The sequence below is a fragment of the Ipomoea triloba genome, chromosome 12 (genome assembly GCF_003576645.1).
Source record: "Ipomoea triloba cultivar NCNSP0323 chromosome 12, ASM357664v1".
NCBI lineage: Eukaryota > Viridiplantae > Streptophyta > Magnoliopsida > Solanales > Convolvulaceae > Ipomoea > Ipomoea triloba.
Genome location: NC_044927.1, coordinates 27,453,713 through 27,476,483, shown reverse-complemented (window position 1 = coordinate 27,476,483; position 22,771 = coordinate 27,453,713). Strand labels below are relative to the sequence as shown.

The window sequence follows — 22,771 nt, the reverse complement described above, 5'->3', positions numbered from 1 at the left end:
TTTTTTTTTTTTTTTTTTTTTTTGCATGTTTTTTCACTGTTTCTGCGGTATATGTATCGTTGAATTATCAGGACAAATGAAGCATGCTCAAGCACTCAAACCATGTTGTCTTTCTATAGTTTTCGCTTTAGACAAAGATGCAATGTTAAGCTTTGCTTTCAGCTTAGTAGAGCCTTTTCGGGTTCTGGTGTTTTGAATCCAGCTGCTCCAGAAAGGTATCAACTTTTGCTACAGTTATGTGTATATGTGAATTTTCATTTATTGGGAGCTATATTTTTATTTATGGCAGATTTTAACCCTTTCTAACGTCTGGATAACTCAGCATTTGGTTCTTTATGATTAAACTAACAAAATGTTTGAATCTTTCCATGTCTTCAATTGATAATTAATCATTTGTGGGAGAAGCTTGATGCTGCTAATTGGATTTTTCTTTTCCCCGTGTATTGTGGTTGCTATAAGATCATGAAAATTTAAGTGGGCTGTTCACTGAGTTAAAACTTACACAACACCCCATATTAGTATTTGTTCTAGTTGTTTATATGCTGCTGTTCTTATTGTAGGTCTAGAAATATGGGGAATTGCTTAAAAAGTGATATGAGCTATATTAACGATCTTGAAGAGCAGCTGCATGAACTGTTTAATGAAGTAAGTACCATGATAAAGACAGGAAAGAGAAACGATGCTGTTGATCTACTTCAGGCAAATTATGAAGCTGTTAAAGAACAGATTGATGCTGGTTTCACTGGAATAGAAGAGGCTGCTGTTCTCGATGTAATAGCCTTGGGCCACATGGCCCTTGGAGACCTGAACAAAGTTGGATCCATGCTCGATCTGGTAATTTCTTTTATCCAAAATAGCTCATCTTTCTGAATTTTCTTCCTCCCTGGTGTCTTTAATATTCTTCTCTATCTAATTCACTTCCTGTTCTTCTTTATTGGTTGATGGGGGATTGTTTTTGGCAGTTGAGCAAGATTGTTGAAGGCTTGAAAAACGATGAACCTCTTCTGGACTCAATACTGATGCATATGGGAAGTGTGTATGAGAAAATGGAAGAGTTTGAAATATCCTTCTCGTCATATAACAGAGCACTTGCTATTATGGAGAGAGAATATGGTGTGAGCCTTTTGTTAATTTCTGAATTCAATAGCATGTTGTTCTCGTGTTTTCTTTGGTCTCGCTTGCAGAAGGAAATTCACAATAAAAAAACAACTTTTCCAACTTGGCAGGGGATGCCAGTTCTTATCTTATCATTCCATTGTTAGGGATGGCAAAAGCTCTAGGTTGTTTAGGTAGAGCCACAAAATCTATAGAAACATATCATCGTGCAATTTCAATATTGGAATCTAGCAAGGGTGAAGAAAATGAGGAATTGGTGGTTCCGTTATTTGCCTTAGGCAACCTTTTACTGAAGGAAAGAAGAGCAGCAGATGCTGAAACTGCTTTTGGAAGGTTATATCTTTTCTTGCATAGTTTTTGGTCGTGTTTGGTTATGTGTTATTTATTCTTTGTAATCCTTAATTACCTTCTCCCTTTTTGTCTTGGCTTGGTGTAGAATTATAAATATCTATATGAAGTTATACGGGGAAAATGATGTAAAAGTTGGATTGGCATTGTGTTCTCTTGCAGATGTGAAATGTAGTAAAGGTGAACCTTAAAATTTTCTTATTTCCCGTGTTCTGAAATGCAAACTATGGGAAAATGTGTAACTAGGAGGGATTGTGATTCATCTCGCTGGTTTTTGGATTGGTACAGGAAACATCGATGAAGCCATCGTTCTATATAGAAAGGCTCTTCAGATTCTCAAAGATTCTGAATGTGCAGCAGACGACAAAGTTATGGAGAAGATGAGAGTAGACTTGGCAGAGTTGCTTCATTTAGTAGGAAGGTAAATATCGTGCGATACTAGAGTGAATGTGATTTTAATTTTTAAGTAGATATATGGCTAGGTTGTGAAGTTCTATTGAAAACGCATATATCTATTGAGTAACTTCACAACCTAGCCATATGACTTTAAGTCTGTGTAGATTCTTTTATTATATAACAATACATTAATTACAACTTTTCTTTCAGGGATGGTGAAGGTCGTGCCCTTTTGGAGGAGTGCTTGTTGATCACTGAAAAATTCAACGGGAAAGAGCACCCCAGCTCTGTTACTCATCTAGTAAATCTTGCTACTTCTTATTCTCGGTCCAAAAATTATGCTGAAGCCGAGAAGTTGCTACGTATTAGTTTGCGGATTATGCTGAAGACACTGCCACCGGATGATCAATCCATTAGCTTCCCGATGCTGCATCTTGCAGTTGCTCTTTACAATTTAAACCGGACAGATGAAGCCGAGAAGTATGCATTGGAGGTTTTACGTATTCGTGAAAAGGCATTTGGAAAAGATTCTCTCCCTGTTGGTGAGCTCATGTTGATTCCCAACAACAATGCTAGCATTTTTATTAGTATGAAATTAATACCACTTTTGATCTTTCGACTATAGTAACACTTCCGCGTTTCCTTGACATTTTGAATTGACCAAATTTAGTCCAAAATATCTGTAATACCCTCACCTTTTGGACATTTCACCAAAATTCACCCTTCTACAAGTGAGGGTATTTATTTAGTCCAAAATATCTGTAATACCCTCACCTTTTGGACATTTCACCAAAATTCACCCTTCTACAAGTGAGGGTATTTTGGACTAAATTTGGCCGATTCAAAAAGTGGAAATGCCTTCTGACCGGGGTGCTAACATCTAAATGGTTCCCGTGTACATTGACCCAATGCTGTTTGTAGCAGCCTAGACCTCAATATACTTTTGCTTTATGGTAACCTTAAAAATGCGTTGTGATGCAGGGGAGGCTCTTGACTGTCTAGTTTCCATTCAAAGCAGACTAGGAAAAGATGACGACGAATTACTGGACCATCTGAACAGAGTTTTGAAAATTCAAGAGAAAGCTTTTGGTGGCGACAGCGAGGAAGTTATGGAAACACTCAAAAAGATTGTACATTACATGACCAGGATTGGGTTGAAACACGAAAAACTCCCTCTGCAAAGAAGATTGTCCCGTCTCAGAGATAAACACAAGCAAGCTGTCAAATTTTAAAGGTCACTCCTCTTTGCCACCGTTTTTAGACACGCAGCCATGGCAATGCAATAAACTAGGCCAAAACACCGTATTGCCAGAGCAATTCAACGCCCTGCACCTCTGGTGAGCGCCATCAGAAATGGAGCCAGTGATCACGTTGCTACGTAAGTTTCAATAGTATTCTCTTTGCTTAATAATTCCATCTCGATAGAGATTTGCAAATTCTAGAGGTCTTCATTGTGTGATTGTACATGATAACCAAGTTATGGGCATAAATATCGGTTGAACTTGACATGATAACAATCTTGACAGTCGCGTCTGAACAATCTTCTTAACACTACTCTTTTCGTTTGGTGCAGTTTCATGGTTGGGGCAAGTGGTACCGCTACCAAAGCTTACTACAACTTGGATTGTATCTCTGCCAGATGGCAGCTCGGGAGCTTCAAGCATTCAAACACGACAAATATTAAGGCCCCCAGCAGCAGTATAAATCGAGAGAACCATATTGGTGAGAGTAATCTTGTGCCGAGATTTGCAGAATGGGAACAAATGGTTTTGCTTCTTCTTGATACCTTGTTGCCAGAACTAAGTTAACTAGCATATATAAGCTTGATGACAGGCATAGTTCAATTAGATGCCTTAGAAACTCATGTAGTCATGTGTCAATCATGTAAGCCCCCCCCCCCCCCCCCAAACAAGAGAATCAATACATGTTCATAAGAGCATCCCCATTAGAGTTTTTGGGGGTGGTTTTTGAGGCTTGCAATATTATGTGAAAGAGATAGAGAAGATATGAGAGTGTTGTAGGAGAGATTGGTTTTTGGTTTCGATTATGGGCCTCACCTAAAAATATAATGAAGCCGTCTGGTGTGTGTGTGAGGCAGACTAAAAGCGCCCAGAATGCACGCGCCCGCTGAGGCGCTGAGTACGTTAATCAAGCTTTTTTTTTTTTTTTTTTCGAAAACTCATTCTTTAAAAAAAAAAAAGAAAAGCATTCCTTCCTTTCTTACTTGGCATCTAAAAATTTGTGAAAAAATTGATCTATTGAGAATGCTTTAAGGAAGTTAATTTTTGAGAGCGTAAATGACAAATTATACTAATATATAAATAAAATGTTAATTGTATACATATAATGAGAGCAAAGACCAAGTCTTACTAGTGGGAGCAAAGGTCATAAATACTTTATCGGGTCGAGACGTGGAGCCTTGAATTTGAAGATTCAACCTTTTGGGAGCACAGAACTGGCCAAATTGGGTGTGTACAGACTACAGGATAATGCTTTATCAATTAATTATTAGAAAAGAAGAAAGATGTAGACATTCCCTCACTAAAAAGGAGGAAAAAAGGGACCGACCGAGTATGTTCACTATCATACGGCTACATATTTGTCAAATATAATAATAATATCTCCGATGTGAATCGAAGCAATCCGGATTAGATCTTCTTCTTCCCCTCTTCTGCCGAAATGGATATCAATCAGCCTCAGGTGAGTTCTTTCATCGTCTCTTCCACGTTTCCGACAACATATCTGTCTTTATGCTCTGTTTGTTGCGCTGACCTTCCAGCTGCTTTCTTTAATGTATTATTGATTGATTGCTATTTGCTAGTACGAACACCCACACATGTATTTAGATGAATTAATCGGTTCTGTCGGTATGAATACGACCTTTACCAAATTCAAGTGGGAATGAGTGATGTTCTGAGCTTGGGTTTTCGTATACTTTCTGAAAAATTTTGGGATTCCAAGTGAAAAAGGAAAGTTCTGTTTGTTCCCCCTTTTGGCTATGGTGGATAGATATTCTGTGAAACAATCTTTTTCATTGCCCAGTTCAAAGAAGCAGTTCTGTGTTCATGGCTATGGTGGATAGATAAAATCCTGGCAGGTGGATACACCTCTGCACAAGTGTTAGTAGTTGCATCCACAAATGTCTTTATTTTTGAGTTACTGGGGAAACCCGCAGCCTCTACCCGAGCAGGTAGTACAGTAATTGACTGTAGTCGGCAAAAGACAGCAAGGAGTTAAACCAGCTTAGGTTACACAAGCTCAAATTAAGAGGGCCGAAAGGAGTCGAACTTGTAATCTTGTGGCTACCAAGTCAACAGCTTGACTAATTTGGTTGGGGTTGCCTCCCACAAATGTTTTTATGTTTCTATATAGTTGTATGAGCAATTTGTCTATTTAGTCTTGTTCTTTGTAACTTGTAAACTTTGAAGGTTTATATTCTGTTTCATGCTTCCAGCTTCCTTGTGCTAGCTCCTTTGTGGTGCTGATAAGAATCACCTGGCGTCGAGTTTGAGGCAGTGGTGCTATGGAAATGCGGTGCATATAATGATAAATTGTCGGCTTTGGATAAGTATTTTCTTTGTTGTGTCACAAGATAGCTCCACAGCATAATCATCTCGATTTTGCGATGTCTTCAGCTAAATTACAGTCTAAGCAAAGTTCTGGTAAGGCGGCAAAAGAGCCTGAGTATTTTCTAGGCTGCAAGAAATGTAACCTGCGGTTCCACCATGAAGGCTCTGTTGATAAACTACTGAATGTGCCTGAGGCAGACTGCGGGGTTTCCTGCCCCGACTGTGTTGATCAAATTGCAAAATTAATTGGGGAGGGTGATTTTGTTGAAGAATATTTCACTCGAGCTTATACAGCAACTAATGATTTATTGCATTTAGACGGGCATTTGAAGGAGTACGATGCTTGTATGAAAAATGATCATCAGGGAGTGATGCAATCACTTAATAGTCCAGGTGGCAACAACTCGGAGAAAACACCAGTGAGCAAGGATGTTGAAAGTTTCTGGTGTGCTGATACTCAGCTTATGGAATTGGATTCTTATTACTGCCTCACCTCTGAGCAAACCACAAAGCCTTTGGATTCTCATTCGTTTGGCGTTGAGAAAGCTGCACCGTGGTGGCGTACAGCTGATAAGGAGATGTCTTCTGTTTATCTGGAGTCATCGAGCTATATGAAAAATCGGGATCTCCAGCGCTTTCAATCCGAGCATTTTGGGAGTGAATTACACACCGGTCTTCAGTGTGTTAACGAGGTTAAGATGGAAGAGAAAAGTGTTATGGATGCAACTAACTATAATTCGGGACATGGTCATTTAGTAAACAAACTGAAAGCTCAATGCCCATCTAGTCTGGATGGTTTCTCACCTCAAGGTTTAAGCCAACTATTAAGGTATTTCTCCATTACTTGGTGTTCTCTCTTTTAGGCTTTTATGGTCATTTTGGGGGAATAATATACTAGCTTATTGTTAATTTGCAACAAAAGGGCTTGAACAGAAGGGTCGGCTAAATGTATACACTACATGGGTACCTTGACTTTGCTAGTATCTAACCCGACCTCCATAAAAACGACTGTGACACAGTTTGGATAGAGCTTATGCAGGTTCGGTTCAAGTATAACTTTCATTAATAGGACTTTTAGCATCCTCTATTCTACACGTGTTACCTTGAACAACCTAATTTCATTCAGATTATGTCCCGTATAATGTTTCTGTAAACATTATAAGTTCATGCTATTGTTTGAGGCCTTCTGTCGAATGCATAATACTAATTCCCCTCCCTAAATCTGGAAAAAGTTACGGCTTTGTAATGAATTAAATGTACGTAACTACCCTGTAAGTGGAGGAATAACTTAGTGGTAACTACAACTTTTGGTTGATCTGTGGAAAACTTTATATACATGTCAACTGACAATTTTATACATAGTTAAATGTCCTCGATATGCATAAAAAGGATAAATTAGGATCTTGTACTGTTATTTCTTGTTTATAGTTTTTGTCAAACTTTGAAACAAACTTTGAAAACTTAGAGCCTATGTTATGCATTCAACAGTGACAGTGGCGCAGATACGGAAAAATTGCAATCAACAGAAAGCGAAGGAGAAGGATTCGGTGAACTGAGCAGAAGTGAGTTGTTAGAAGCGCTCTGCCATTCTCAAACCCGCGCAAGGGAGGCAGAGAAACTTGCGCAGCAAGCTTGCGACGAGAAGGAGCACGTTGTCAACTTATTTTTCAAACAGGCTTCCTACCTCTTCGCCTACCGTCAGTGGCTCCAAATCCTCCAGCTCGAGACTCTGTGCCTCCAATTTAGGAATAAAGATCACGGTCCTTCGCCATTCAAGGGCAAAAGAGTCAGAAAGGGTCAAGGTCATCGTAGGCCGCCTCCGAGGAGGAAACAGGGTATCCCGAGAATCAAACTGAACAGCTGCAGTCTTGCTTTTGCTGTCGGGTTTAGCCTAGCGGGCGCTGGGCTGCTAATAGGTTGGACGTTGGGTTGGCTGTTCCCCGCTATCTAATCCACCCGAGGAAGTTGTGGGCGCGCCATTTGTGATCTCGATTGTATCCTCAGTTGGGTATTCTTTGGTGGTTCAGGATCTAGATTGTCTTTCTTCAAATTTCTTGCCACCAGTGGATTGATTGTATCCTTGTGGCCTTGTGGGTTCTCTGCTGATGCTGTAAAATCTCCCCCATTCTGATGTAAATACATTGCAAATTATCTTGGGTGTGAACTTGTGAATGTATAATATGGTCTTAATGTGTAATGATTAGTCCATTAAATTGGGAATCTCATTGGTAATGTTTTCTGCTTTTTTTTTTTTTTTGCAAGAATAATAAATAAAATAAAATAAAATAAATATTTGACAATTCAATCAGTACAAATATGAAATCTGAAATTAACTAGTCAAAAATGTTAGATTACTTTTTTTTTTTTTTTTCGAATTCAATGGCTTATTTAAAAAATATTTAAATTTGGTGATTTTATTATTGTTTCTCAAATAATTCACTATCTCTCTCTTTTTTTTTTTAAATAATAATGAGGAAAATCGACATTTTCTGTGTGACCAGTGCCACAGAATTTTTTATTTTTTTTAACTCTATAAACTATAAACTAAATGGGGTCATATTGGACGTCGGGAGTCCACGTCGGAGACGTCGCGGCACGGGGATCTCCTCCCGTCCATAAAACATTTATAATAATCCTTTCGGCTAACAAAATAAATATTAAAAATATTATTCCTTTTCCCAACGTTTTCCATGTCATATGTGGCACAAACTTACAACATTATCCTTGACACACCATCATGGCATCATCCCATTTGGTTTCGAGCAATTTTAGATTTTCTTTATAAATTTATTTTTTTAATATTTACCTATTAATATAAAGTTAATCAATTCATTTGTATTTAAGTTTACGAGTATTAAATCCCTTATTATAATGAGTTTAATAGCCAAATTAAGACTTACATAATGAGTTTAATAGCCAAATTAAGACTTTTGTAGTGCTATTATAAGGGAATGAATAATGATGTCCTAATAAGACAAAGAGGAATGTTTTTATGTTAGGCCGCGTTCCAATCGCACCCGCGAGGAAATGACAAGTACTTTGAACCTCTTGGGTCTAACACCTCCGCTATGCATGCTACAACCATCCATGAAGTCATGGAGGCCGAGCCCAAGAGCTCGACTTCGGACCTCCTCGAGGCACCGAGCTTAGAGCTTAGCCTTGGACCTCCTCAAGGCATTGAGCTCAGAGCTCGGCATCGGACTTACTCAAGGCACCGAACTCGGAGCTCTGCGTGAGACCTCCGAGGTACTAGGACCCGACATTGGGTCCAAATTTGATCGGCTTTGCTTCGCTGAATTGATTTGTTCCCGGCCCATTTGTAATGTATACATTAGTAATTACTAATTAGTATAATTTTTTGAGTTGAAAGTTAGAAAAAAGAATTCAACTCTAATTAAAGATTTTATTTTTTAAAAAGAAATAATTCCCACCAAAGTGATTAAATTTGTTCCTTTGACTTTGAAGCTGGCCAAAGCCGACCGGTCTTCCACCTCCCCCACACCGAACTTAAACCAACGCGTATTAATTAATTATTTAAAAAAAAAAAACAAAAAAAGTTAGAACCTTAACGACTTGTATATATACTCCGTATTTGCTTCCATTCCCATTCTCTTTCTTCTTCTACCTTTCAGGATTTTGTACCTTTTACCCATTTTTACAGAATCAATCGAACGTGTATCTGCTGTGCCCTCTGGTCTTCTCCGAGTTTTTTCTTCGCCGGAGAAGAATAAAGCTGTTATCATTGTCGTTTTGTATATTTTATAGTTGCGGCAAATTTTTTGTTCGGAGAAGGTGAAGATGCCAATCTGTGAGGTGGGAAGGTATCAAGACGACGAGGATGCTGCTAAGAACAATGGGATCGAGATTTTCTACAGAACTTATGGTCACGGGCCAGTTAAGGTTCTCATGATCATAGGTATAGTATTATTCGTTGTTTTTAAGGAGAACAATTTTATAATGATTTTGATTTATTTTTTCGAGAAAAGCTGGATTTTTTATGGTCTGGGTGGTGATTAGGATTGGCTGGAACTCACAATTCGTGGAATCCGCAAATCGAGGAGCTCGCCGGAACGGTGACTCCGAACGACGATGATGGGAGCTCCGGCGAGGTCGCCGGAAACGGGAAGATTGAAGTTTGTGCTTTTGATAATCGAGGAGTGGGGTTGAGCTCCGTGCCCAAGAAAAAATCTGAGTATACGTGAGTTTTCCGTTTCAAAGATTTGATTTTTATGTGTTAATTGTTATTAATGTTAAGAAAGTGATTTTGGGTGTGACTGGATTTTGATTTTGATGTCTGGGCTGATCATCTTTAGCATCAATTCAATGCTAATACAGTGATTTCGAATTTGATGCTCTTAATTTTGTTAGATATTTTCAGAACTTTGGCTTTTGCTGGTTGCAAATATGTGGGCAGAAAGCCTTGAAAATCTGTTGATATACCTGTTTTTTAGGCAATTTGACAAAGTAAATAGAGGCAAATGAGAGAGCTTGAATTGGGCATTTTATTTTTTTGATGATTTTGTAGACTAGAATTAATGAGTTCAAGTGCATGCCCTCGAGTAGTGGCTACGGGTTTTCCTTGTCACTCAGAATTAATGAGTTCTAAGTGTTGGGTATTGGTTGTAGACTACTGTAGTAGTGTGGTCAGCAGTTGAGAAGGCGAATCTAATGTTTCATCGTTTGCTGTTGCAGAACAAGAATCATGGCAAAAGATGCAATAGCTCTGATGGATCATTTAGGTTGGGAAAAAGCACATGTATTTGGGCATTCAATGGGTGAGTGTTCACAATGCCAAGATTTAGCTGCAAATTTTGACCAGTTCATGTATTATCAAGTCGTTTTCTACTGTCTGACTTGCAACTTTAATAATATAATTCATATATGCACTCTCGAGCGTTGAAGTTGTATTAAAATGGCAGGACCCAATTACTGGAAATCTTCAGTTCATGCCTGTTGACTTTAATTAACAAAAAAAAAAATGCCTGTTGACTTTAAATATTTACTCCATAATTCAGATACACCTAATGAAGCCTTTTCAACTTTCAGATAGTTACCTTTCTTTATTAGAAATTTATAATTTGAATTAGATGTTACAATTTCTCGGAGTGTAATATTGTATTTTACTCATAAAGAAAAAGTACTACACTGTATCACATTTTTCTTATGGTTGATCTAGATTTCTGTGAAACAGCGAGAAGTAAGAGTTAAAGTCATTGCATTTCTAGGAAGGTTCGTTGTATATCGTATGGTCATTAATCTTGACATTTTTTGTGCATATTATTTCAATCATGCAGGAGCTATGATTGCTTGTAAGTTGGCTGCAATGGTGCCCAACCGAGTTTTGTCTTTGGCGTTGCTAAACGTAACTGGTGGAGGTTTTCAGTGCATGCCAAAGGTAGTGTTTTTTTTTTTTTGTTTTTTTTTTTTTTTTGTTTGTTTTGTAACATTCATGAACTTGTTGTGGCAGTTACGCAATTAGATCTCAAATATCGAAGAAATTGGAGAAAATAAATCTATCCAATGTTTTTGACATCCTAATTAATCATGGTAACATGTAGTTTTCTCCTTCTACAGCTTGATCGTCGAACTTTGTCAATTGCTGTCCGTTTTCTGAAGGCAAAGACTCCCGAGCAAAGGGCAGCTGTTGATTTAGATACCCATTATTCAAAGGTTAATACGGGTTTCCTTTTGCATGTTTCTCCCTTTTGGGCATTGCAGTATCGATCTCTGCACAACGTAAATGCATTTACCTGTGGAGGTTATATAATTTCTAATAATATGCAGGAATTTCTCGAGGAATGTGTGGGAACGAGTACACGTAGAGCAATATTGTATCAAGTAAGTAACCATAGATACGACAATTTTCATGTGTTCTTTTCATCCAAATTCAGACAGCTAAACTTTTTTTAATTATCGATTCTAAGTGATCACAATAAGACATTTAGAAATCAAAAGCTTTCACAACCGTTGATAGTTTGATACCCTTTGTAGGAATATGTGAAAGCTATATCAGCAACGGGAATGCAGTCTAATCATGGATTGGACGGTCAGATCAATGCTTGCTGGACACATAAAGTGACTCGGAAGGAGTTGGAATCCATTTGCTCGGCTGAATTTCCCATATCCGTAATTCATGGAAGGTATATGCTTCATAGTACACCGTAACTTTTATTGTAAGGGGTGATTTCAAATATATCAGATAAACTGAGACGAGTTTTCCGGTGTAGGGATGATGTTATTGCCCAATTATGCCACGCACAAGCGCTTGCAAAAAAATTATACCCTTTTGCTAGAATGGTAGAACTTCATGGAGGACATCTCGTGAGCCATGAAAGGACCGAAGAGGTAAACATCTTCTAAGTGTTAGCACTCGTAGCAACTATTATGCCGCTCAGGTAGTCAAAAAATGTGATATAACACTATAACTATGCTGATTTAAAGTGACTTCTTGGAAGACTGGAGTTTAATGCAAGCTTTCATGAAATATATGTATTATTACGGAAAGTCTCATTATTGGATCGTTAATGTCATTTAATGATGCTAAAAAGGCCACATAAAGGGGGCAATTCCAGCCAATTTGGTTAAACTGTTGACTTGTACCACAAAGTTACAAGTTAGACTAGCGGGAGCGGCCTACAGTTTCCTCGGGTCCTTTGCCGGCTAGAGTCCCGAGGCAGGGTTTACCCAGTCCACACACTAGGGTAGTGGTTGCGTCTTTTCAAAGATGACCAATGCTATTCTTATGGAATGACACATCTTGGAAAACAGATTCTTGCTTTCAAAGCTTTAATACACTGAAGCTAAATATTCAAAATAATTGGGACGTTAATTAGAAGTATCCCCGCCTTTCCTCCTACACCCAGAGGAAGGGTGGGAAAAACTGTCATTGAAACTGACTTTAGTGGTCTGTGTGTTTCCATCTAGCAATGAGAATAGTTCCTAGATATTCTATATGTCTGTTGCTCGGCTATTTTACCATATGCAAGTATGCAACTATTGAGATTTGAGGATGATGCCTAAATGAAGTTACGTTGGAAAATTCAGGTGAACGAAGCACTTCTTGAGCTGATCAAGGCTTCGGAAAGCAATATTAATGCATTAGACTGGACAAATTTGTCCGAGGAACCTACTGGTAAGTAGCATCTGTTTTAATCTTCTAAATGCCCTAATTTTTTTTTCTTTGAGACAATGTTGCTTCTGAATCTTGTACACATAATAATACCTTTGGTCATATTTTTCTTTTAACGGTAAATTGTCAGGATGGAAGGTTACTCGGTTGTCAATTACTAGACCAAGCGGAAAATCTTTCATGTTTTATGTAATAGAGAGGCTCCAAGTGTTTCTCCTTTTCATTTTTGGCCTATTTCTACTAGCATTTGAGCACACAAAAAGAGCATTGAAGAGTTTAAAACCAGCAAAAACAGTGAGAATCGGAGCTACCCTCACATGAAAGCTTACGAGGCAAAGCCACACTGGTAAGTAATTCATTCTTTAGAAGCTTTCAAAGTCACCACTCAACCCAGTATCAGTTCTAGAACTGAATTTTGATTGTTCGTCCCTTCCTTTTGCAGGGCGTTTTCTCTATTTATTGTCTCTCAGTAACGTGGCTAGTCTTAACTCAAGAATCTCGTTTTCGCCCTCTTTTTTCCCCCGGATCTACCCAGATTGATCCCTACCAACATAATTGTATAACATGACACAGAGACGAGAATGGTAGTAGCAACTAATGAAAGTATGACACTCGTGTGAAGGGGCGATTCTAAGAGAAACAAACAAAGAAGCTGGATATGAAGCCCAGCATAAAATGGGATGTCTTCTCTCACTAATGTGTGTTGTTTGATGATACTAGTCACTATTCTTTGAAGAAAATCTGTATTATACTGAAATTTTCAGTGTCTGAGAACCTTAATTTGAAACATTTTGGCTGTCTAGAACTCCTAGTTAATGTTCAGAAAGTTGTATACTAATGGGAGCCAACATTAGTATTAGTATTCATGTTTAAATTAAACAAGTTTGTTATCAAAAGATGTTGGTTCGGGTGGAAGGACAAAGTTCAACCAAGAACAGGTTGAATTAGTCTTTATCCCGTGAGATTATTTCTTGAGATGTGATAACATAAACGTGCTAAAGTCAAGTTCTTTTGCAGACAGTTTGATACATGTACAATTCCAATCAAATCTAAGCAGAAAACATGAACCAGAAAGCAATCTGAAACCTTGGCTGAAAGTTTTAGACAACAAATCTAAGATCTTTTATCTGTGCTCTTGCAGAACAAAACTAACAGATCATCAGAACAACATGCATGAAAAACAAATATCATAGATTAAAAAACAGCAAAAATGGGTAAAGAATTCAACTCACCAGTTCTGTTAGCAGGATCTGATCTTAAACTATTCCATTTTCGACCCAATAGCTTGGAACAGACGATAAATGAGCTGCTAATCTGTTGCAGAATCGAAGGTCATGTGTCATGTTAAAGAGAACTCTGCAGACACATCTGTTGCAAAATCAAAATTAAAGTTATGTGCATGTTAAAGAAAACTCTGCAAACACATTTATTGCAAAATCGAATGTTATGTGCCATGTTAAAGAGAACTCTACAAACACATCTGTTGCAAAATCAAAGGTTTGTGTCGTGTTAAAGAGAACTCTGCAAACACGACTTGACTCGAAGCTGGATTAGAGTGTTGAGAGCAGCCATGATAGATAGGAAAGCTTTCAAGTTTTCAAGAAAAGGAAGGAAAGATTGTTGGGTGAACACTGAGCAAAGGTAGAGAATTATGGCCATTGTTTCCTGGCAAGCAATCAATAATATAGCAATGTTGCTGGGCCAAGATGGGTAATATACTATATGCCACAGGAATATTCTGATTGGCTTAAACTCTTCGCACAGAAATTGAAGCAGACACGACAACATAAAAGAGTCAAGGGATGATCATCCCGTGAAATACGAAAAACCAATTGTTGCACTCTTAGTAATAAACAAATATTGAGTTATTCTCAAAAAATATATATATATATATATTGAGCAATTCAGCCAAATTGGTTGACCTAGTAATCATAAGATTACATGTTCGGTTAGTAAACTGGTCATAATAGCTTAAAGTTGGTTTACTTCTTTATGGTCCTTTACTGGTTAGAGTCACTGAGGGGGCAGCTGCCCCCACTCACCCCACCCCCACCCCATATATAGCCTTTGTATGTATATGTGTATATATAGTACATGTTTTATATATAAATATATGAAAACAGATGAAAGTTAACAATTGAAATGCTTGCAGAGTTGGTAAGCGTGCGGTTTTGTTTAGAAAATGGCAAGGGTTCGAATCCTAGTTCCAAAACTTTTCAATTGTCTACATACATATAGCTTTCTTCATTGCTTTTTCAATATGTATATATATTAATGATAAGATGTATAATTTATAATGTGTTTTCTATTTGAATTAATTTATCAAATTAATTATATTTTATATAGCGTTATGCATATTTTTATAAAGTTTTGATGCGTTTTATTTTCCGCTTATATCAAACATTATTTATAATGTATTTTGTAATTTAAGAATTTATTCGTATTTGATATTTGTATTTGAACCTTGTGGCACTCGGTTTACACTCCCACATGGAAAAGAGTGAGTTCGAGCCTCAGTGGAGGCGACTGTTGATGACTCTTTGTGCTTCAATAGGTTTAGAAAGTAGTTATGAACATATATTACACTGTAATACAGTCAGTAGTACTCAAAAAACATTTTTGAATTTAATCTTTGCTTCTTCGCCCCCCCTCAACCGAAATCCTAGATACGTCACTGGTTAGAGTCACAAGGTGATGTTGGATAGTGACCTCTACTGTCGTCACTGGTTAGAGTCACAAGGTGAGGTTGGATAGTGACCTCTACTGTGGTAAAAATCAACCTGGACACTAGGCGCTTCTGAGGTAAATTACCCCTAAGCACCAGGCTAAGTGTCCAATTTGACCAAGTTGGCAATGAACTCAGCTGATTTCAACTGAGAAGTCAAGTTAACTCGGCCAAGTCGACCTTGTTATCTGTGTGTGTGATGTCTCTATATATATATATTTTGACATACACCCACACACATGCACTGTTTTTTCTAAGTAGTTTTGGCGCCCGGCATTCCTCTAGCACTTGACTAGCGTCTAATTCCTACTGCAATATTTCTTAATTTACGTGTTTCAGAATTTTTTTTAGAGTCATTTTTATTTTTGGTCCTACTGTTATTAGGGCATTGCCAATTTTAATCCACTTCATTATTTTTTGCCACATTGCGGACAGTCTTATTTAGTCCTTGCCACTTTTAGTCCACCGTTAAAATTTTTTGTCAAATAACCGTCCAAAACAGGGGTATTTTGGTCTTTTCATGCTTTGATCATCTCATTTACCCTTTGCAGTGGTTTTCCTTACACATTTTCATCCAATGAAGAGGTTTGGCGAAAGCCATGGCTTTGTAATGTGGCTCACATGGCTTTCGCTGGCCTCTTCATTGGATGAAAATGTGTAATGAAAATCACTACAAAGGGTCAAGGAGATGACCAAAGCATGAAAAGATAAAAAATACCCATGTTTTGGACGGTCATTTGACGAAAATTTTAAGGGTGGATTAAAAGTGGTTAGGACTAAATAAGACTGGTCGCAATGTGACAAAAATTAATGAAGTGAACTAAAATTGACAATGCTCGAATAATAGTAGGACCAAAAATGAAAATGACTTTTTTTTTATAAATGTGAAAATCAAAAGCAGAACCGAGGAAAAAAAAACAGTGGACCCGGTTTAATGCACGGTAGGTTTTTTTTTTAAAGCCAAAAACCCTATTCTTGCCTCCCCCAAAGCCGTTGTTGCTTGTTTCAGAGTTCAGACATGGCAGCGACAACAGAAGCCCAGTCGAAATGGGAATTCAGCTGGTAAACTCTCTCTCTCACTTTGTGCTATTTATATATGCTAGCGTAATCAAGAATGTATTGCAAAAATCTGATTTTTCTGTGTTCTTTGTTTGAATGTATGGAAAAGTTCCTGTCTTTTTGTTTTTTGTTTGCAGTTTTGCGATTTTCTTGCCTTTCCCAGAGCTCAAATGGAATATAAAAGTTCATGTCTTTTGTCCTTTTTTGCAATTTCTTGTCCCAAAATGTTGATTTAAGGATTGGCTGTAACTTACCATTGCAATGGTGATATTCTTATCTGTTAACACTATGGGTTTATGAGTTGCTGTGTGGTGTGCAGTGAATTGGAAGTAAATCTTGGATCTCAAGAACATGCTCAAATTATCTATACAGCTTTGTCTGTTGATAAGGAGGTAGGATTTCACTATCATGATAACTTTATTTTGATTCATAATATAAAGCTTTGTTTGCTTGTATTATGACTGAAAACTTGATTTTTGCTGCGATTTTAATTTCAATTGCAGTTGCAGCCTGATAAGGTGAAAAGGGTAATGTCGGCTTCAGATGGGAAGCTTTTAGTGTGAGTACTCGCTCTTACTCGTCTGCATTGAATCTCTACATATCGAACATGTAACTGTGAGCATAAATATAATATGTGCAGTCCAACTATCAGCTTAGGCTTTTAGTTGGATGGAGCACATGATTCAATTGTAACTTGTTAATCTGTTATATTATCATACCAGCATATCTACTTAACTTTGTAATTTGTTCTGTTACAAGACTCGTTTCTACGTAATTTTGTAGTCTATAATCTTTGTGCATACTAATTTTTAAGACAAATTTGTGGCAATGAGCTTATAAAATTCCTTTTATGCAAAACTTGTGCTTGTTTGTTCGGTTGTTATGATACTGTGTAGTCATCATTGATGTTGCACATTCTAAACTCCAGAAAGTGATTGGGACATAAATTTTAAGCTATGAGACCACATCTTATGTTAACTGAAAATTAGACCATAATTTGGTTTGTTTTGGTTTATGCTTGTGAATATTCTATGCCATTAGTGTAAATTTTTGTAATCCAACTCTTCCCCGTTCTGTTGGCAGGCATTTTGAGGCCACGGAAGCTAGGTTTCTTCGTGCATCATTTAGTGCTTTTGTAGATGTTCTTACACTTGCCGCTAAAACCATTGAAGAATTTGGTCCAGTTATAGAAGTATGATAGATACACTCGACATTGTTGGACACGAGTTGGCTACTTTATGGTTTTTATTGCTGATGGCTTCTTGTATTGTACTATTGTTTAATGCATTATGAAACCCCATAGTTTAGTGTTCGATGGATTTACATAGCTCCAAGGAAATCTCGCATTCTTGTGGGGTTTTTCTTGCAACTCAAAGTACATGTATGAAATGTTTGATTTAGTTTTCTAGCAATTACTGAATATAAAAGGAGTATTATTTACATGTCTAGCAATTTCAAGGCGGGAGTTTACCCTGTGGCCAATGTATACTGTCGGGTAGTGGCTGTGGATTTCTCTCGTCACCCAAAAATAAAAGAGTATTATTTACAACTGTGTTGAACATTTGCTTTGACAACAATGAAAAGTTCTGCAATTGTACTGTTTATACATATCTTCTTCATCACAATCAACATTACACCTCATAACTCTACTAGTAAACACATTTTCAAGGATACATTGTAGTGGACTTTGAAATGTATTTCATATCACTATATCAAGAACACATGACATTGCATTTGCCCAATCAGGAAAAAGTAATGGTAATATACTCTGTAACACTGCAAAATCATGATGAATTTGAGTGAAGGGAGCATTCCCGAGTTTCTTCTTTGCTTAAAGGGATTGTATTGATCTTGTATAGTTGTATCATCAGTATTCATCGAGGTATGTATATAGCACTTCATCTTTCTTTGATTTGCGTCGGCTAAGCAGAGCTTTAAGAAGGCGTTTACTTTTGCTGGGGTTGTCATCGGAATCTCTTCGTATTTCTTTTTCAGCATGGAGCCGCATTGAAGCTGATTTGCGAGGCTCTGCAGGATACTGCTCCACCAAAAAGTATCCAAGAATCGTAAATTCCAGATATTGAGCTCCGAGTAAACAGGTATTGGTAGATTTTTACATCATAGAAATGAAGAAAAGGTCCGAGAATTTTACCAGGCGTCTGGGGTTTGGAGTGGTTGGTCGACTTGAATTTGGGGTGGTTGACCGGGAGCCTTTTGGTGTGGTTGGGCGAGAAGTTTTAGGCGTAGTGGACCTGCCGGCGAAAGATGCTGTTCGTAGAAGAGGAAAACGGTGTGGTGACACTGTCCGCTTCTCTGATCCATCAAAAGAGAACACATGAAACAAAGAACAACAAATATATAGCCAACGCCATTTGGTCTATAGTAGAACGCAAGGTAAGAGAAGGAAATAACAATGCAAGAAGAAGCGGGGAACAAACCTAGTTCTCTTCTTGGCATGGACTTTGAGAATGAGAAATCACGAGGTTGTTGGTGAGAAAGTCGTGGAGAAGGTGATAGAGAGCGCCCTTTTCTGCAACCATGCACCTTTCAACACGTTAGTTATTGATGACTCGAGTTACCAGTTTTATAAACTAAACATACTCGCTACTTACACAACTGCAGATGATGGAGCTTCTGTAATCGTTGCACGAACAGCTGCAAAGAAATATCAGTTCATAATCACGTTGATGTTATCAACTAGACGGGAGAAAAAACAGAAGAAGAAACTAAAGGATCCAGCATTCTACCATTTCGAAACTGATTCCAGTCATCTTCTGCATCAAGACCACGCAAGGCTTCACCAACTAAGAAAGGAAATCGAGAGATCATTTTAATGTCTGAAATTGTCTTCTCAAATAAATGTAAGAGAGTAAAATAACGATTACCTGGCAAGATGTATCGTTTATGGTACTTAGGAGTATTTATAACTAACGATTGCTGTGAAAAACCCTCACGATCAATATATCCCTGGCACGACCTTAGTCTCTAAACAACGATGAAAGAAACCATAATGTTAAAGAAACTAAAAATCTCAGCATTTTAAGCACATATTGACACTAAAAAGGCACTAGCAAGACAGTTACTCTTTCCACAGAACATATACATATGGTTCTCAGAAAGCAAAAAGAACGAACAAAGAAATCGCTATCACCTGCTCAATGGAAGATACCCGAAGTTCAGTTCCAGAAACTTCATCTACTTTTTCGTCTAATAGATCATTGACCTTAAAAGTCACAGAGCCCAAATGATCGACAGTGTTCACAAGAGCTTTAATGGCATAATCTTTCAATGTATTTACCACTCTGTATGTAAAGAAAACTAGAATCAAAACAAGTACTAGAGGTCGAGCAAGAAGGGGGAAAACGGGACCTTCAGCAAAGTTAAACAGTTGACTCACACATGTTTTTGGTCATCGTTGGAGTACGATAACTCAAAATATTCAGCTGCAGAGTACAGTTGTTTCCTGAGATTCTTCAAGTCCTGAAAAGTACAAATTGCAAGGACGATCATTCTTACAATAAGGATATTAGCAACAACAATACTAAAGGGTTTGAATAATTCCTTTGCTAAATAAGCCAGTAGTTTGGAAGTCCGACTTTTGAAAAGTATAGAAAGTAAACATCCTCCATTTTTATCATTTCTTTGATATCTAGATTCATACTAAGAGTGAAAATGATCAAGAACACAGATTGAATGCTATTAAAGCATGCCACTAAGGACTCTTTTGCAAGAGTTGCAAACAAATTCTTTCCCAGATAGCAGCATTAACGATGATCTATTCACCATTTACGACCCAAATTAGTGCCTCCTAACTTCACCGAAAGAAGAAAACCAACCACTGAGAACCACGAGAAAGTGAAACATAAACCGAACAGCGAATAAAAGTACCTTAAGACTGTCGGAGAACAGCACGCTTTGCTGCATTGATACCTCGTCATAATTTGCTGGCTCTCGAGGGAAGGGCATTGCAGTGGTAGTTAAGGTCTCCATTTAGTAGCAATTGGTACAATGTCCTTATCCTGCAACTACCATCACAAATTACCCTCCAATATTTAACACTAATAAATGACAATTTAGGGCAATCCCAGTTGATGTACCCAACCCAGAAAAAAGAGAAAGAAATGGTCTTCTTAACTAAAACCAGCAGTTAGCAACTAATCTGGAAACAATAAATACTTCAATAGAAACTTTTTAACTAATCAACTGATTTACAAACAATAATAATTCCTTCTTTTTTTTTCCTCTGCAAACAGCATAATTAACTTATAATAATCCTAGTTCAAACCTTAAAACATTAAGGTAATAAAATAAAGAACAAGCCAACAATAACAGTTTAAACCAGACAAGGACAACAAGAAATTCAGAAAATATGAAGTCAAGAATCAAGATAATGCCTTTTCACTATCACTGAGAATATCCCAGATTTAAAAAACTATTAAACTTCAGAACTGTCATTTTTTGAAAATGCCAATACCTTCACCAACAAGTTCGCATTCTACTAGGAAACAAATCACTACAGTATGTCAGTATATACCTCCACAAAACCCATACAAAAAGCTGCAATCTTTCATTTAAAAACCCAATATTTAAGAAAACAGAATTACCACCAAAAAAAAAGAGAGAACTTTAAAGCAAAATTGGCAACCATATAGCTTATAGATGAAGACAAGAGCTGACCTCTGGCAAATTTCAGATTTTCTTTGGCTTTCTTGAGCAGCCAAGACAGTGGGATTTGAAGCACTGAGGAACAAATAAAAAGAAACCAATTTGAAATTCTTAATAATGGCTAGAGAACAAGTAAACAGGAACCCACTTCAGTGGGATTCAAGAAGCATGAGTAAGTGGAGACCAAAAATAGGGGGATTAATAATGAAAACCAAATAGACATGACAAGTTGAGCGGCTTGGTTTCAAGAATTTTGACTAAATCAAAAGGAAAACGACAAGCATAAGGCTTTTCTTTTTGGTTTTCTGATTTTTTGAGGACTAGGAATGCAAAGACAAAGATGAGTGGAGAGAGGTTGTCTGATGAAAAAAAGGGGCAAAAGAGAAGAAGAAAATGGGGACAGCCGTGCATCAAGGCTAGCACGTCTGCTGCTCAGAAAAGCAAACAATCAAAAGAAATTCTTACTAAATTGATCGGATTATTAACTTAATAAATTACAATATTCAACTCTTAGTAGAAACGACTTATTGACATTCTAAGTTTGAATTAATCAATTATAAATAATTTAAACTTATTTACCGATTAAAATCACAAAATGAAATTTATCTAATGCACATTTAAACTTTTTTATCGATTAAAATCACACAAGAAAAGAAAGCATACTACCAGTGGAACTGTGTGGTCTCATTCTCATTCTCTTGGTTGCAATCACCCACCCAAAATCTCTTTTCCCGTTTCTAATCATTGCCTGTTTCTGTGGGCCCCTCCCTATTTTCCTGCATCTTCATTTCACAATATTTAAATACTGGAATTCAATGACCCCCTCTGCCAATGTCTAGGCAGCTAGATTCTTTATTACACAAGCAGGTGAGGTAAAATAACAACATTTAATTTTGTAGAGAGACTCTGTTTTTTTTTTCTTTCTATCTAAGTTGTGAAGGACAAAGCTTTTAATATTGAGTGTGAAGATGGCAGAACAATGAAGAGACTGGAGAGTAGAGACACCAATTGAGTGCTATGGGAGTAGTCCTATATGAGTGATTTAATGCATGGAAGAAATTCTTCAATTCATATTTGATATTTCAGTATCATAATAAAATTAATTTAAATTTTATATTCAATATTGTACAATTATTAGACCAATATTGATTTAGTCTAGTGATCAAACTCGCTAAAACAATCAACTATCTGCTAATCACTTATTGCCAAACAAAGTCTTACCCTTTTGCACCCAGGGAAGCCGTAATGGTGGAGAAGATCATTCAAACAAGGCGCCATTACATTCTAACAATAATGTCATGTCACAAATAACAATCTACAACATTGGATTCAATTTAAAATGTTGAAAATAATATGAAAGAAATGTTTTTTTACTCACCTGCTTTACCAACCCGGAGCCCGCAAGGCCGCAATCGAATAGGTTTCAGTTCCGGGTCGCAAAGGATAGGCGTCGACATCATTTGACCTCAAAACCCTCCTAAGTCATATCTCCGGCCAACACGCCAATCATGTAATGCTCGCCGATCACACTTCCACGGTTGACCAGACATCATCACACTCCCTTTTTTTAAGAAGATTTCAGATATTAATATTCAACCCGACCCGAATTGGTTGTCACATTTACATTTTTACACACATCTTAAGGGATTAAAGAAAATACTACGGAGCATATGTTTTATTCATGGACAATTTTATTCACTAATTAGAGTAATCGCTTAACAAAATACATTAAACAAGATTTAAAAAAAAAAAAAAAAAAAAAAA

The 22,771-nt window shown here is 37.3% G+C and overlaps 5 protein-coding genes and 1 long non-coding RNA gene across 8 annotated transcripts in view; 4 read left to right on the top strand and 2 right to left on the bottom strand.

The window, feature by feature from the left end:
- LOC115999235 (nephrocystin-3) overlaps window positions 1-3,901 on the top strand; it is a 4,909-nt gene extending 1,008 nt beyond the window's left edge. Inside the window, exons 2-10 of the mRNA XM_031239073.1 lie at window positions 72-215; window positions 561-834; window positions 963-1,113; window positions 1,227-1,449; window positions 1,553-1,644; window positions 1,753-1,885; window positions 2,071-2,402; window positions 2,842-3,238; window positions 3,434-3,901. Of these exons, the coding sequence (XP_031094933.1) occupies window positions 72-215; window positions 561-834; window positions 963-1,113; window positions 1,227-1,449; window positions 1,553-1,644; window positions 1,753-1,885; window positions 2,071-2,402; window positions 2,842-3,092 (1,600 nt within the window). The 3' untranslated portion in view covers window positions 3,093-3,238; window positions 3,434-3,901. The remainder of the gene's footprint in view (window positions 1-71; window positions 216-560; window positions 835-962; window positions 1,114-1,226; window positions 1,450-1,552; window positions 1,645-1,752; window positions 1,886-2,070; window positions 2,403-2,841; window positions 3,239-3,433) is intronic.
- Window positions 3,902-4,416: 515 nt separating this feature from the next.
- LOC115999829 lies at window positions 4,417-7,654 on the top strand. The gene is made up of 3 exons (XM_031239758.1): window positions 4,417-4,560; window positions 5,315-6,258; window positions 6,918-7,654. Exons 2-3 carry the CDS (start codon window positions 5,486-5,488, stop codon window positions 7,378-7,380), a joined length of 1,236 nt encoding a protein of 411 aa, XP_031095618.1. The 5' UTR covers window positions 4,417-4,560; window positions 5,315-5,485; the 3' UTR covers window positions 7,381-7,654.
- A 1,382-nt stretch (window positions 7,655-9,036) lies between these two features.
- Window positions 9,037-13,563, top strand: LOC115999160 (putative aminoacrylate hydrolase RutD). Its single transcript, XM_031238953.1, has 11 exons — window positions 9,037-9,345; window positions 9,447-9,627; window positions 10,122-10,204; window positions 10,724-10,824; window positions 11,004-11,099; window positions 11,214-11,267; window positions 11,421-11,569; window positions 11,657-11,774; window positions 12,474-12,561; window positions 12,689-12,904; window positions 13,001-13,563. Exons 1-10 carry the CDS (start codon window positions 9,228-9,230, stop codon window positions 12,877-12,879), a joined length of 1,179 nt encoding a protein of 392 aa, XP_031094813.1. The 5' UTR covers window positions 9,037-9,227; the 3' UTR covers window positions 12,880-12,904; window positions 13,001-13,563.
- Window positions 10,891-14,250, bottom strand: LOC115999161. 2 transcript variants are annotated; one of them, XR_004093991.1, is made up of 2 exons: window positions 13,791-14,250; window positions 10,891-11,179 (listed from the first exon to the last, which is right to left on the bottom strand). It is a non-coding gene; the product is annotated as an uncharacterized LOC115999161 (long non-coding RNA). The 2 variants fall into 2 exon arrangements; XR_004093990.1 differs by having other exon boundaries at window positions 10,891-11,156; window positions 13,791-14,247.
- Window positions 14,251-16,264: 2,014 nt separating this feature from the next.
- Window positions 16,265-17,782, top strand: LOC116000304. Its single transcript, XM_031240376.1, has 4 exons — window positions 16,265-16,345; window positions 16,662-16,734; window positions 16,846-16,901; window positions 17,426-17,782. Exons 1-4 carry the CDS (start codon window positions 16,302-16,304, stop codon window positions 17,538-17,540), a joined length of 288 nt encoding a protein of 95 aa, XP_031096236.1. The 5' UTR covers window positions 16,265-16,301; the 3' UTR covers window positions 17,541-17,782.
- A 126-nt stretch (window positions 17,783-17,908) lies between these two features.
- Window positions 17,909-21,386, bottom strand: LOC116000302 (protein ABIL2). Of its 2 annotated transcripts, none has more exons than XM_031240375.1 (10): window positions 21,020-21,386; window positions 20,231-20,367; window positions 19,740-19,822; window positions 19,494-19,644; window positions 19,228-19,327; window positions 19,090-19,146; window positions 18,955-18,997; window positions 18,781-18,872; window positions 18,495-18,655; window positions 17,909-18,380 (listed from the first exon to the last, which is right to left on the bottom strand). In XM_031240375.1, the coding sequence occupies exons 2-10, from the start codon at window positions 20,330-20,332 to the stop codon at window positions 18,210-18,212; spliced, it is 960 nt and encodes a 319-aa protein (XP_031096235.1). In that variant the 5' UTR covers window positions 20,333-20,367; window positions 21,020-21,386; the 3' UTR covers window positions 17,909-18,209. The 2 variants fall into 2 exon arrangements, with proteins under 2 accessions (XP_031096235.1, XP_031096234.1); XM_031240374.1 differs by having other exon boundaries at window positions 20,231-20,361; window positions 21,020-21,385.
- Between the last annotated feature and the right edge of the window lie 1,385 nt (window positions 21,387-22,771).